Source organism: Homarus americanus, unplaced genomic scaffold, assembly GCF_018991925.1.
Source record: "Homarus americanus isolate GMGI-L3 unplaced genomic scaffold, GMGI_Hamer_2.0 scaffold6317, whole genome shotgun sequence".
Lineage (NCBI taxonomy): Eukaryota > Metazoa > Arthropoda > Malacostraca > Decapoda > Nephropidae > Homarus > Homarus americanus.
This window is the reverse complement of record NW_024730668.1, coordinates 943,890-960,342: the sequence shown is the minus strand read 5'-3', so window position 1 is coordinate 960,342 and position 16,453 is coordinate 943,890. Positions and strand designations below refer to the sequence as shown.

The 16,453-nt window shown below is 45.7% G+C and overlaps 1 protein-coding gene across 1 annotated transcript in view; it reads left to right on the top strand.

Moving 5' to 3' along the window:
• The first annotated feature begins 274 nt into the window (after nt 1-274).
• Nucleotides 275-16,453, top strand: part of LOC121867242 — a 48,951-nt gene continuing 32,772 nt past the window's right edge. Inside the window, exons 1-3 of the mRNA XM_042367093.1 lie at nt 275-410; nt 10,622-10,990; nt 13,416-13,739. Of these exons, the coding sequence (XP_042223027.1) occupies nt 375-410; nt 10,622-10,990; nt 13,416-13,739 (729 nt within the window). The 5' untranslated portion in view covers nt 275-374. The remainder of the gene's footprint in view (nt 411-10,621; nt 10,991-13,415; nt 13,740-16,453) is intronic.

Here is a 16,453-nt window from a genome sequence, read left to right as displayed (position 1 = left end):
ACAAGGCGGCCGTCGGCTCTTTCTCCACCTATCAGCATTACGTTCACTTCTGTCTATGGTACAGTATATTGAAGCAACTTGTATACCGATAAAATCCGTATATGTATCGTGTCAATGTACCCTATGGTGATTGAGGCCATAAAATACGAGTGTAACGTCGAGTAAATCACTTTAGTTTGGCGTCACTCTCTCGTCTTGGTTGGTGACGTCTGGCAGCGGTACCCAAGACTGGACTCCTTCCTCTTGACTCTCTCAGTTGTATTCGGTGGTTCATCAGGGCCAGTGCGAGTGTTTTTAAAGCTAATACGGACTAACTTTCCGTCAAGTCCGTCAAGATTCGGGTCAAAAACAGAGAGCCCGTTGCCGTCTATCAGATGGAGCACCCAGAAGTGGAAGACGACGGTCATTTGGTGAGTTAATAAGAGAATTAACTTTGGATTTTCTATCTAAGAGCGACACACACACACAGCTCCGGCCCGGTGTTGAAAGGGTTGACACCAGACACGGCCAAGTTTGTTTTGGTTGTGAGGAACCCGCGGCGCCCACGTGGATGTGTGTGGGCGTGGGTGAGTGGGACGCGTATACAACATAAGCATGGGTGTTGTTTGGTGATGGCGTATAGTTTGCTAGTATGAGTGTGTGTGTACAGTATATGTAGACGTGTAGTAAGCATGTGTGTGTGTGTAGACGTGTAGTAAGCATGTGTGTGTGTGTAGACGTGTAGTAAGCATGTGTGTGTGTGTTGGTAGGCGTGGGAGTAAGCGTAGACGTGTAGGTACAGATAATATTAGGCGTGTGGGATGGAAGACTGTAGTAAATACCCGTGTCTTGCATGTGTCAGTACTATCAACGTCTCTTATAATCAAAATATAACCAATAATCTTTCACTAGTTAGACAGAAAACGCACAAACTACCATGTCTGTGTTGTTTACGTGTATGATAAACCAGTTCGAACTTGCTTGATGCCGTTAACTAAATATCTGTCTGTCTGTCATTCTCTATCTGTCTATTTTATATATCTGTCCATATCTATCAATCTATCTTCCTAACTATATTTATCTGTCTTTGTCTATCTACAGTTTATCTATCTATATCTTTATCATCTATCGTCATTATGCGATTTGATTTAATATATATAGGTTTGCCCAAGTTAGGGTTTTAAGTTTGGTTAGATTTTGTTGATTGGATTCATTCATTATTCACTCCTAATAAATATAACGCGCCGATTTTATAAGTGAGACCAAAGTACTTATTTAAGTTCTCAAATATTTTATAAGTTAATGTAAGTTAAAGTGCATTAGGAATTAAGATTATCGTAGATTTAAAATAATACGATGTTCACTTAGATTTATTAATGTCACTTGCGTTAAATATTTTGGTCTTATCATTTTGTTCAGTCATTGGGTTTTGGGGGGTTAAGTTATCGTACTCAAGGGGTTAAGTCATCGTATTCAAGGGGTTAAGTCGTACTTAATATGTTAAGTTATCGAAGGGGTTAAGTTTTCGTATTCAAGGGGTTATGTTATCGTAATAAAAAATTAAGTCATCGTTTTCAAGGGGTTAAGTTATCGTACTCAAGGGATTAAATCGTTGTACGCAGGGGGTTAAGCTATCATACACAAGGGGTTATGTTTTGGTACTCGAGGAATTAAGTCATCGTACTCAATGGGTTAAGCTATTGTACTTGAGAGATTATGTCATCGTGCTCAAGGGATTAAATTATCGTACTTAAGGGATTAACTTAACGTACTCACGGGGTTATGTTACCGTAATAAAATTTTTAAGTTACCGTACTCAAGGGGTTAAGATATTGTAATTAAGGAGCTAAGTTATCGTACTCAAGAGATTAATTCTTCTTACCAAGGGAGTTAAGTCATCGTACTAAAAAATTCCGTTATAATACTCAAGGGGTTAAGTCACTGTATTGAGGAACAGTGGCGTATATAGGAAAGGGGTCACAAGGCTTGTAGATAGAGACATTATTTTATTTCCATCCAGTGGTGTAAGCAGAGGCGAGCATAGGGAGCCATGCAGGGACACTTTGAGGCCATCTGCACTGAATGGTATAGGATTTATTTAATGACCAATATTAGTACTGATCCAGGACCAGCACACACTGATCCAGGTCCAGCACACACTGATCCAGGACCAGCACACACTGATCCAGGAACAGCACACACTGATCCAGGACCAGCACACACTGATCCAGGACCAGCACACACTGATCCAGGACCAGCACACACTGATCCAGGACCAGCACACACTGATCCAGGACCAGCACACACTGATCCAGGACCAGCACACACTGATCCAGGACCAGCACACACTGATCCAGGACCAGCACACACTGATCCAGGTCCAGCACACACTGATCCAGGACCAGCACACACTGATCTAGGACCAGCACACACTGATCCAGGACCAGCACACACTGATCCAGGAACAGCACACACTGATCCAGGACTAGTACAACGTACCATTTTATATATTGCCGTCCGCGGATCCGGTGAGGGGATGCTTGAGTATAATTTACCTCTAACTATACTGAGTTTTGTGTGTGAAAAATTAAGAAAAAAATATTGTATATTCTGCACACTGTAGAAATATTATTCTAGCGGAAATCTCTATTCAATTGGAAGTTCCCCCCTGACTATGGTCCTGAATTAATTTCTAAGTACTCGTACTTACGTCCTTGTGAACTGGTTGCGTTGGGTTGAAAGAGTTGAGGGCAGCAGCAAGCACCCCCCTCCCTCTTATATGCGCCACTGCTAAGGAAGTAAAATCGTTGTACTTAAGGGATTAAGTCATCATATTAAAGGGAGTTAAATTATCTTACTCAAGGGGTTAAGCCATCATATTGAAAGGGTTAAGGGGTGAGGGCGTTTCTAGTCACAAAGAGCCTCAGTGTAAAATTGAATCCATTTTGAGCAACAATCATCATGCCCTTAATTTAAATGGATCAATTATATGACTTATTAATCACCAGTTTAATGGAAATGTTTAACTAACGCTATACAACCTCGTGAGTGCACTTCATATGATAGAGTTGCAGGGAAATTTCGACGTCGTATTGGTAGACAACCATCCTTATGTTTATACGTAATGTGAGGCAGTGAGATACTTTCTTAAATTATCACTGACGGAGAAACATTGAACTTTCGAACTTTTTGAGATTGAACTCTGGGCTGTATCGAAGGACTAACGCCCTTGTGCAGTATTAACACTTTCTTATTAAGGCTCTTGTACGCGCGTGCCTGCATGAACGGTTTTCTAGACTATTAACGCTCTCTTATCAACGCTCTCGTATCAATGATCTTTCATTAGCGTAGTCAGCGCCTCCATGCACCAACACCAGATGCTGTAATGTCAGGTACAGTAGTCTGTATATCAGCTCATTGACCTGATACACATTGTTTTTCCCCTGTGTTCATGAATTATCTCACATCGATACAGGTACAGGTACAAGAACAGTCACAGATACAGAAACACTTATAGGTACAGGTACAAAGACAATTACATGTTTAATAGGTATTTCAGAAAGATGGCAGTACATGTAAAGTCAGCCATAAAGATGTATCGACCCCATGCACCCTGGCTCTCGTATATACTCACAATTTTACCTGGTAATACACGGTGAAGTAAGGCTGTATGTAATGTTGATTGTCATTGGTGGATCTATATTTCGGTGTATCACTATCAGGATAAATATAAAACAATTAAAAGGGAGATTATTTTTTTTTAATAATAAACTATTCATCGTTATTTAAGATCATGTGGAGTTTCTAAATGTTCGTGTATTTGCTTAGATATAATTAAGAAAATATATTAATGAATTGGCAAAAACAACTACGACCAGGGCTACCACAATATTCCCACATCAAATATCAAGAATACATGTTCCATATTTAATCTTGGGTGTTTCATAAAGGAATTAATTGTTTTTTAGAATGTGAACATAAGTTAGAAGCCAGACATTGTGTCATACATCACTTATCAGGCACAATATTTCATCTTCGTATATTCTAAGTCATCAGTGTGTGTGTGTGTGTGTGTGTTTGTTTACGTTTTTAGTGATTTTGTGATGTAGAGTTTGTCGTTAATTTGTATACTTGTAACGAGCCTGAAGTACGGGAATTGTGTCCAAGACGAGAGTGTCGTGGTGTGATCCAGAGTGCCACAGACCGTGTTCTTATTCAGAGTGCCACAGACCGTGTTCTTATCCAGAGTGCCACAGACCGTGTTCTTATCCAGAGTGCCACAGACCGTGTTCTTATCCAGAGTGCCACAGACCGTGTTCTTATCCAGAGTGCCACAGACCGTGTTCTTATCCAGAGTGCCACAGACCGTGTTCTCATCCAGAGTGCCACAGACCGTGTTCTTATCCAGAGTGCCACAGACCGTGTTCTTATCCAGAGTACCACAGACTGTGTTCTCATCCAGAGTGCCACAGATCTCCTCGAGTGAGATTTTTTTTATTGAGATTAGCCCACCCGGGCACAGGTCACCGACGCACGTCGGGGGCCTGGGAGGCGAAAAACAAAGCAAAGGAACAAATTATTTGCTCCATAAATAAATATAGAAATGGAAAAAAATGAAACAGATCAAGAGTGAAAAACAATACGTATGTTGTGTTGTCAAAGTAAAAGAAACAATTGAAATCCGGCAATTGTGTGTAAATGAGGCAGAAAGTCAGATTAGCAACCTGGGACTTGATCACAATTTTTGCGATGCCATATGGCAGCAGGGGCTACCATTAGACAATGCATTATGCTTCCAATATCTTCCCAGGCTGTAGTACCTCCCTGTTTGGTTGCTGCCTACTGCCTACATATTATCGTTTTATATAATGCCTTAACTCGCAACTCCTTCATGGACTAAGTGCCACCTATGATATCATAAATATATATCGATCAGAGTGCCGTATTTCTTGAACCATATAATACCGGAGATGTAATGGCGTCGGTCAGTGCCACAATGTCTGACGAGCGTCCACTAAGTACAGTATCCCAGCTGGAGTGTCACTGTGTCTCTTAGGTCAGAGCTTCATTTAGTATCTTAAGTCAGTGCCACTCCGTATCTTAGGACGTTAGGTCATAGTGCCATTGTACACATAAGGTCAGAATACCAAATTGTATATAATGTCACAGTGCCACTTTGTCCATGAGGTCAGAGTGCCACTTTGTTTCCTCGGCCACTGTCTCACATTGTATTTTCGGTCATAGTGCCATATTACATTTTCTGTCAAAATATCTCTCTGTATTATCGATAAAATGCCACAAAATACCTTTGATCAGAGTGCCACTAAATATTCTTGGTCAGAGTGCCACTAATTATCCTTGGTCAGAGTGCCACAAAATACCTTTGATCGGAGTGCCACTATCTTGGTCAGAGTGCCACTAAATATCCTTTGTCAGAGTGCCACTAAATATCCTTGGTCAGAGTGCCACTAAATATCCTTTGTCAGAGTGCCACTAAATATCCTTTGTCAGAGTGCCACTAAATTGAATCTTGGCATTAAGTGTTGTATTTCTAAATCCTCGGTGCCACTAAATTTACACACCTCTTCCTTGTTTACATATGACCAGAATGACACAAGCATCTATGGGCTAGAGTGCCAATATTGTCTTCGGCTTTAGTGCCATAGTTAGATATTCCCGAGATAGTGTTGTAAGTGCCTCGGGTGATAGGTGTTCATTTCAGCTCTCTCTCTCTCTCTCTCTCTCTCTCTCTCTCTCTCTCTCTCTCTCTCTCTCCCTCCCCATTATTATCTTCCCTTTCCTTTGTTTTCCTGTTTTATTCTCCTCGTTGTTATCTCTCTGGTGGTGATTGTGGTAGTGATGGCAGTGATTGTGGTAGTGGTGCTAGTGATGCTGTGATGTTCGTGTGTTAGTAGTTGTGCTGTTAGATGGTGGTGATGGTGATGGCCGTAGTATAGTGGTGATGGTGATGGCCGTAGTATAGTGGTGGTGGTGATGGTCGTAGTATAGCGATTGTGGCCGTAGTAGTAATAGTGGCCATGGTAGTGATAATGGTCATGGTAGTAATAGTGACCATGGTAATGATAGTGGCCATGGTAATGATAGTGACCATGGTAATGATAGTGGCCATGGTAGTGATAGTGACCATGGTAATGATAGTGACCATGGTAATGATAGTGACCATGGTAGTGATAGTGACCATGGTAATGATAGTGACCATGGTAGTGATAGTGACCATGGTAATGATAGTGACCATGGTAGTGATAGTGACCATGGTAGTGATAGTGGTCATGGTAATGATAGTGACCATGGTAATGATAGTGACCATGGTAATGATAGTGACCATGGTAGTGATAGTGACCATGGTAGTGATAGTGACCATGGTAATGAGAGTGACCATGGTAATGATAGTGACCATGGTAATGATAGTGACCATGGTAATGATAGTGACCATGGTAATGATAGTGACCATGGTAATGATAGTGACCATGGTAGTGATAGTGACCATGGTAATGATAGTGACCATGGTAGTGATAGTGACCATGGTAATGATAGTGACCATGGTAATGATAGTGACCATGGTAGTGATAGTGACCATGGTAATGATAGTGACCATGGTAGTGATAGTGACCATGGTAGTGATAGTGACCATGGTAGTGATAGTGGTCATGGTAGTGATAGTGGCCATGGTAGTGATAGTGACCATGGTAGTGATAGTGACCATGGTAGTGATAGTGACCATGGTAGTGATAGTGGTCATGGTAGTGATAGTGGCCATGGTAGTGATAGTGGTCATGGTAGGGATGGTGGTAATGGTAACTTCCTAATGAGAGAAGAATGTGTGGGTGTGGGTGTGATAGCCACGTAGACTTCACCCATAAAAGATCTAATTCATGTAATATCAACCCGAGAGAACAGTGGGAGGTGGCCTAACCTAACCTAACCTCAAATAAAACATGCTTGGGCAGTTCTTCCTTTTGAAATCCCTCTTGTACCTGGATTCGTAACTGTACCTGTAATCTTACTGTACCTGTATTCGTACCCCCAATTTTAGGATGGTGCACGCCTGTCGTACCTTAAGACCTACAGTAGATTCGGGTACTTGAGAAACGATTTAGTGTCTCTTGCGTTTAAGAGACCCGGAGGAGACAGTCTCTACAGGGGAAAAAGTCTCATTAAAGATTACAAAACCTGAATAGGAGTCGAAACTAAAGGTACTGAGACGAGATGGTGGAATACATCACGTGCATTAATTAACCCGAGCGCAAGGAGTGATTAGTTGATGACTTTGGACGGAGTAAAGATTACGGTGGGCATCATGTTGCACCAGACTGTAAAATCCTTGGCGTCTTACGAGTACCAAGTAACCAGGAGGTATTAGGGAGGTACTAGTGAAGCCGACACGAGTGTTACTCATAACAAAACCCGTATCCAAATTAACCTAACCTAACCTAATTTGGGGAGTTATTGGCAGGTAGTAGGCAGGTACCAAACAGGGAGGTACTACCGCCTGGGAAGATATTGGAAGCATAATGTGTTGTCTAATGGTAGACCCTGCTGCCATATGGCATCACGAAAATTTTGACCAAGTCCCACGTTGCTGATCTGACTTTCTGCCTCATATACACACAATTACAGGGTCTCAATTGTTTCTCTTACTTTGACAACACAACATACATAGTGTATATTGTTTCTCACTCTTGATTTTTTATTTTTTATTTATGATTATTATTATTATTACTTTATTTATATTATAATTTTTATTAATTATTATTATTATTATTATTATTATTATTATTATTATTATTATTATTATTATTATTATTATTATATTCTAGCCCCCAGGCCCTGATGTGGGTCGGTGACCTGTGCTCGGGTGGGCTAATCCCCTTAATAAAAAAGTAAAGTAAAATTACATCACATTTAGGAAAAATTACCTCCCTTAATTTTTGATACCTGATATTTAGTGTGAATAGATCTACACAGAGTCAGCTTACCAATCATGTTATATCCTGGCCTGATAACCTGTTTCACTTCATTCTAATTCACTTCAAAGAGTACCGGTATACGTGCTTAAAGACCTTAGTTGTTGAGGTACAGATATACATGCAACTATACCCTGGTGTAAACGATGCCAATTAACAAGGGTTTATCCTCTGGTGTTGTCCTTAATGTATGGGGGGGGGGAGAGGACGGGCTACTGCAGCTGTATGGGTTACCTGCCAGGGAGAGGGAAACGGGAGATGGGGGTAGGCCAGGAACGCCCTCTCCCTTATTGGTTTTTCATCGGTATGCGCCTCGAGGCCCTGACGCCTAATTTGGGGTTCTGATGTTTGAGTCCTTTATTTTTCTCGCCATTCTCGACTTCCATTGTTTTTAGTGTAAGTTGTGGTGGGGGTGGTGATAGTTGTGGAGGTGGTGGCGGCGATGTTGATGATGATGGTAGTGGTGATGGTGTGTGTGGTGGTATATGGTAATAAGATGGTGTGTGGTGGAGGTGGTGTATGTTGGTGTGTGGTGGTGATGAGTAGTGATGGTGTGTGGTGTTGTGGACGATGGTAGCAGCGGCGGCGGCGGTTCGCGTCCCTCCCTGGTCCTTCCGTGTCTTCTTAATCCTCGGTCGTCTTGCAGTGACCAAGTTGTTGTTCAAGAATTCCATCACGAGGACGACCCAGAGGGGGAGGTGGCGGGTCTGGCCTGGGACGTGGTCAAGAGAGTGCATGTCTACTGTAGAAGGACGTGATCACCAGAGTGCACGGTGCCGTACGCTCGTCTTCAGGATGTGCGGCGGTGATTCCTCAGGTCGGAGCGTCGAAACAATATTGATCCTGCCAATCGGAGGAGTTGGAGGAGCGTCGAGAAGGTCGACCACAAGGTTGACCAGCGAGGCAGAGTGACCCTTGGAGGGCGACCCTCGCACCCGGTAATGGCCCTTAAATCACCAAGCTCAGAGTCACCAAAACCGCAGAAGTTCCTTGCTGGAGCGTCCCTCTCTCTCCTCAGGATGCCCTGCTGCCCTGCCCTCCCTAGCATCAACCCCAGGTGCACTCCACCCTTTCCCTAGCAAGCCCAGGACACCTTTACCCTTTGATAACTTCCGTCTCTCTTCCTCCATAGACCAATAAGATAAAGTTCTTTCTTTCGATTGTTAACTGAGCTCAACTTCACTCTCCCACCACTAACACTACCCCTCCCCTCACCACCACTAACACTACCCCTCCCCTCACCACTCTCCCACCACTAACACTAACCCTCCTCACCACCTCCCACCCCTCCCTCACCACTCTCCCACCACTAACACCACCTCCTCACCACCATTCTCCCCACCTCCCTCACCACTTTCCCACCACTAACACTACCCTCCCCTCACCACTCCCACCCCCCCCCTCACCACTCCCACCCCTCCCTCACCACCTCCCACCCTCCCTCATCACTCTCCCACCCCATCACACAGACCTCCCACCTCACCACTCTCCCACCACTTATACTACCTCCTCACCACCTCCCACCACCCATACCACACCCTCCCTCACCACCTCCCACCACTTACACCCCCTCCCCTCACCACTCTCCCACCACTTATACTTCCCCACCACTCTCCCACCACTTATACTACCCCACCCCTCACCACTCTCCCACCACTTATACTACCCTCCCTCACCACTTATACACCCCACCCCTCACCACTCTCCCACCACTTATACCACCCCCTCACCACTCTCCTCCACTTATACCACCCTCCCCCTCACCACTCTCCCACCCCCATCACAGAACCTCCCACCTCCCTCACCATCCCACCACTTATACCACCCTCACCACTCTCCCACCCCTATCAATACAGCACTCTCCCACCCTCCCTCACCACTCTCCCACCACTTATACCACCTCTCCCCTCACCACTCTCCCACCCCTATCAATACAGTACCTCTCCCACCACTTCCCTCACCACCTCCCACCACTTATACCACCCTCCTCACCACCTCCCACCCCTATCAACAGTACCTCCCACCACCTCACCACTCTCCCACCCCTATCAATACAGTACCTCTCCCACCACTTCCCTCTCTCATCACTCTCCTAACCCTCTCAGTATACCTCTCTCATTCCTCCCTCACCCTTCCCTCACCACTTTCTCGCACCTCTTAGTACAGTAACTTTCCATCACCACTTTATAATATTATCATCACCTAAGACATTACAGTAAACATTAGTTATGGTTTGTTTCCTGTACGTGAACACTTAAGATTTGCAGTCACCTTGTATGCCACACACCAACGTCTTACCCCTGCCATGGTTTAGGTCCCTGTGTGCCGTCTTTGCGTCTATTTTCGTGTGTTTGTCTCCGCAGGGTAATGGGAAGGGACCTGGGAATGTTCTACGTCTGTCCGTCTGTCCATCCAACCATACCCGACTGAATTGTTAAGTGTGGCTAATGAAGTCGTCGCGTGTTTTATATTTCAGTACTTCGCCAGACCATTGATTTGGGAGTCCACGGCACTGCACACACTCACACGGGAGTTTATACACACACACACACACACACACACACATACGTACGCACATACACAGATAAAACATACACTCCTTGGTAAAGATAATTGATGTTGCTGTATCTCACAACTTGTGTATCTTTCTCTTACAGTGCGGGAGGAACGAGGGTGTAGTGTCGGGCATGGAGCAGCACCAGCAGGACGAGGAGGAGGAGGAGATGATGATGATGGATGGAGGAGGAGGAGGTGGTGGTGGTGGAGGGCTGGTGACGGGGGAGTGTCGAGACATCCCACTCAAGCCGGACATGACGGTCGTGTCCGAGGGTGAGGACATCTTGGCCAAGTTAAGGGAGCAAGTGTCCGCCACCACCCTGTTAGCCCACAAGAGAGACTGTGACACCACACTCTCCACCCCTCTCCCACCCTCCTACTCTCCCACACACCACAACAACAATAACAACAATGTGCACAGCCTCTACGACCGCCTCCACTCCCTCCTGCAGGCCAAGAAGAAGACTGAGGTAGGTCGTGACGTGTTGATCTTACACCCCCTTTACTGTGTATGAAGGGAGGTATATTGATTTACAACCCTCCCTCTCTCCCTTCCTCTCGCTGACTTTCCCTCCATTCCCCCTTCTCTCCTTATTTCCCTTCCTCCATCCCCCAGTCTTCCTTTCTTTCCCTCCCTCCCTCCCTCCCTCCCTTCCTCCCTCCCTCCCTCCCATCCTCTTTCCCTCCGTCCCTCGTTTGTCCTACTTTCCTCCCTCCCTCCCATTCTCCCCCTCTATCCTCCTCCCCTCCATTCTCCCTTTCTTCTACCTACCCAAGTTTATTCGATAGATTAAGCCAAAAAATTATCCAGCACAGAGAAATTAAATATCGAGAGTTTGTTGATAGCCATCTTGGGTTTACCTGATGCTAATTGGCGAGCGGTCTACCTGGACGACACCTGTGAGGAGCTTTTATAATCTCATTAACACAACTCTTAGTTTTTAAGTTGCTAGTGTATTGTGTTGTTAAAGGTAACGTTGTCAAAACTGTTTGTGTGTAAGTGTGATTGTGAAGTTGTGTTTGTGTGACAGTGTGGTGGTGGTGGTGAAATTGTTTGTTTGTTAATATGGTGCTTGTGGTTATATGGTGTTTATGTAAGATATATGATAGGAGAGTCTTCGAGAATTAGGTCAAGGACTAAAATGTAAGGGCGAGAGTCAATGTTATACCAGCGTGATGGATGAATTAAATCGACGAAAGAAAGGAGGTAGTACATAGGAGTGCGGTGGCCGAGTGTTTACACCTCTCGCCTCCTGTCCTAAGGGTCACTGGTTCGATCCCAGGGCACCCCCAAATGCACCTAACTGCAAATGGGTACCTAACCTTTTAATGGGGAAATAAAGGCAGTCGAGTACAGAGACGGCCATGCTGCCTATTTGAGTACAGGAAGATTCATATACAGTTTACTATGTCTACACTGTCCTTAACGGGCGGTAGTACATTTAGGACCTACTACCAAGGAGACTTTGTATGGCCCCAACCGCTCTGGTCCGCCGCCGGCAGCCACCCGGGTCCATAAAACGTGATGGTCCCACATTAGCGAATACGGCATCCCCAGTTTTTAGTGACTTTTATATGTAGTGTTGATTGTTGGGGTCACGTGATGATGATGTTGAGAGAATGGTGAGGGGAGGGTGGTGATAGTGAGGGAGTGTTGATTGTTGGGGTCACGTGATGATGATGTTGAGAGAATGGTGAGGGGAGGGTGGTGATAGTGAGGGAGTGTTATTGTTGGGGTCACGTGATGATGATGTTGAGGGGAGGGTGGTGATAGTGAGGGAGTGTTATTGTTGGAGTCATGTGATGGTGATAGTAGTGTTGAGCTGATAGTGTTGGTGAAGGTGTGTTGATTGTGTTGGTTACGTGATGGTGAAGGTGACTGATTTAGTGACAATGAAGTGAGTTGATTTAAGTTAAAGGGTCTTGTGATGGTGAGGCTATGGTGAAGATGATGAATGCAAGGTGATGGTTAGTGATGTTGAAGTGACAGTGTGGTGATGGTGAGAAGATAGTGAAAGGGGTGAGTGTGGAGGGAGTGATTTTGTCAACTGGGACGACTCCTCTACTTAAGGCCGAGTTTCAATGCTATTTCGAAGCCATAAAGACCGCCTCCTTTGTGCGGTATTTAGCTGTTCTCTCTCTCTCTCTCTCATTACTACTGTATTTAACCCTTGTCTCTTTCAACCCGATTCTCTATGTCAATCACAACGAGAGAGAGAGAGAGAGAGAGAGAGAGAGAGAGAGAGAGAGAGAGAGAGAGAGAGGCCACTGTTTACATCTTACAAGTGCGCCACTCACCAAGCGTAACCCACAACATTACCACTGAACATCACGTACCACTCACCAAGCATTACCCACAACACGTACACCCAGCACCATGCTCCACTGAAACCAACACCCACGACGACACCACGCTTCACTGAAACCACGCCCCCCCAGTGACTCTACGCTGCACTGAAACCACAACAATAGAAAGATATACGAAATCATGCCCGTACAAATACCACATGTTACTTAAACCACGCCTACAACACCATATTCCACTGAAACCGCGCCCACAACAACACAACTGAAACCACGCCCACAATGAATCCGTCCAGAACTACACCCACAAACACACCCTGTCATAACACTGAGAATGAGAAGCAACATAATTCACAGGTTCACAGGATAAAATTTTTCTACCCATCCATACATCTGACTAGAGAAATCCGGCACCTAGTGTGTAGTGTCAGGTTGATGTTAACATGTTAATCTCTGCTACAGGTGGAGCTGGAGGGTAATGTTAACATGTTAATCTCTGCTACAGGAGGAGCTGGAGGGTAATGTTAACATGTTAATCTCTGCTACAGGAGGAGCTGGAGGGTAATGTTAACATGTTAATCTCTGCTACAGGAGGAGGTGGAGGGGGACGAGGACTCGCGCGACCTGGTGCTCCGGGCGGAGGCGTTACAGAGACAGCGGGAGTCACTATTGTCGTCACCACAGGCACTCATGAACGCCATGAGGGGCGGCGGGCCACCCTCGCTGGTGCCGCCCGGGCCACACTTGCCCTTTATCCCCAGTACGGTCGGCCTGCCGCCCACCTCCCAGATGCCACCCACACCCGGGTCGGCAGGATCAAGAGACTCATCTGGCAACGGTACCCGCACGCCCTCCCACACGCCCGAGCCTCACCAGAGTCAGCAGTCCTGGAGCTTTGAGGAGCAGTTCAAACAGGTGAGTTAATTACCTTAATTATATTACCTTCCTTACCTGGGTGTGCTACTTTCGTTACCCGAGTGTGTTACCTTACTTACCTGGGTGTTACTTTACCTTCCCATCAGTTCGGAATCTCAGTTGTGTACACACGGACTTTGGTCGTGACAGTTGTGTCCGTGTGATTCTGGTCCTCATCCTTAGCTGAACCAGAACCACGACGACACGAATGAAGATGCCATTATTCTTATTAATTTACCTACCGGGAGAGACTTATTATATTGGACACTGTTTCTCGGTATGGAACATGGCGGATCTGTTTCTTGGTATGCATCAAGGTAGGCCATGTAATATTTTGTTCACCGCCGCGGGTATTGTGACTACTTATATTGCAAGTACTTCAGTTTCGTTGGTTAACCACGAGTTTATGTGTGCTTGCGTGTTGAAGCTTTGAAATGTTGAAATGAAGAGTATCACCCAGTGTGTCTTGATATGAGAACTCACCTTGTACCCATCAGACTGCAGGGTGCTGAGCGTACTCCTTGTGGTGTGTCCCAGTACCGAGTTACAACACCAACAGGTACCGAGGCAAAAATCTGTGCGTCTCAGGTGAGCGACGTAGGTAATTATACCATACGTTACTCATAAGTGCTTACGATTACCTCCCTGTCCGCACCCAACCACAGGTATTCTGTTGTCGTTGTCACCTCCCTTCACCAGGACCTGTCTTCCCTTGTGTCTCTCTCTCTCTCTCTCTCTCTCTCTCTCTCTCTCTCTCTCTCTCTCTCTCTCTCTCTCAACTTTCCTATCGCCCCTCCCATAGTTCATTCCGTCCCACATCGTAGTGTCTCTCCCATCTGTCCGTCACGTCTACTACTGTGTTGGTTGTCGGTCATAGGTCCCTCATCCTATTAGGCGCCAGTTTAATCTATCGTAACCATTAAGATTGGAACCCGGTATAGGATTAGAGTTCCTTTCTGCTGTCATGATCTAACCTTCCTCGTCACACAGCTGCCTCTCTTGCCAACATCCTCCTGACGTTGTTCGATTATGTAATATATTCTTCACTAACAACTATGGTGTCCCCTAATGGTTTCCATGTTCTGTGTTGTTACCGAAATTCCACTTTTTTTCCCGAAGTTCCTGTACAGTGTTGACAGATTCCGCGTTCCTTGGTGTTCCCCGCAACATTTTGACGTTCTTTGAGGACTCCGCGCTGTGGGACTCTCCTCTGCGTCTAAACACTGAGTAGTCTGAATGCTAGAGATAATAAGAGATTTTACGGCACTTGGTTCGCGTGAGATGATTTTGAAGCTGCAGGATTCAATTAAGATACGTGGAAGACGAGATATTGGTAGGTCGAGGGTACATTTTTATTTACGTACGTTATTCTGTCTCAGGTTAAGCCTCTCTCTCCTGGTGTCACCACACAGAGGTCATTGTCCCCCTGTGCTCTGTACTTGAAAATTTTACTTTTTTCCTGAAGCTTATAAACAAAAAAAAAAAAAATGTATCCACACTCTCAGGGTCGGGGACGCTGTGCTAACGTAGTAAGAGAAGATGTTGTCTCACCTCGGCAACTCATTTTTGACAATTATATGGAAAACTCCGCGTAGTGGATACGAGATCTCTTGGACGGCCCGCGGAATTGTGGCTCTTCCTCTTTGGTGACGCAAGGGCGATGTTGGCTTGGCGCGAAGCTGTGTGGGGTCGGTCCTTGTGTCTGGGTGACACAGGGGCGAGGGTGGTATCTCCAGGTGGTGTGGGTTGCGCCCCTCATCACTCTCACATCGATTATGATTGGTTTATGAGCGGTGGTGTGTGAGGGCTGGCAGACAAACCTCGTCCCTGTGAGTGGAGCGTGTAAGGGCGATATCAACGTGACGGACTCTTGTGTCATACAGCCTCGTTGCCCTGCGGTGCTCGGGTCATGATATGCTAATGAAGCAGCAACGTGTGTCAATCACTGACGTGCAGCAGCAACACCGACTGCCACAGTAACAGCATTAAGCTGCTCCAACTACGGCAGGACATGATGATACTGCGATTGAGAGCAGCGTTACTAACAGCTGGTAGCATGACTGTTGCCTTGACGACACTGATAAGGCTAATAGCTCTCACTGCAGTAACTACAACGACATCAGCTATTGCTACATTACCTATAATAACAACGCTAACAACTACAACAAACAACCTACAATAAGCAACAAGAAACACACCAAACAACAACGTACAGCAACACACACAACCCATACAACAAAAACAACAGCCTGTAGGAACAACGCAGTGGTTCATGTGCTGAGCTGGCGATCAAGGTACAGTAGTTCCAGGCTCGATCCCCAGTACGTGTGATTAAGGTAGGGGGAGCTGCCTCACCACAAGGAGAGTGTATTTTAAGAATTTGTCCTTAGTGCTTCACGATGGATATAGCCCGAGGTTGGTCTAGCCTGGGCTGGGTCCAGTAACCTGGTGCCTTTGATAAGGTCTAAACAAATCACTGGACCTAACCCTGAGGACCTTACGACGTGGGTTAGGGCCAGAGAGGTGACTGGACCCGGCCACCCTCAGGTATCGTTAAGGGCCCGACAGGTTACTGGACCTGACCCTGGCCGTCCTCGGGCTCCACCAAAGGCCCATCAGGGTACTGGACTTGACCTCAGCCGCCCTCGGGCACCAGTAAGGGCTGAGGAGGTTAGTGGCAGTTGACTCGTGGCCCCAAACGACCACAAGAGTGC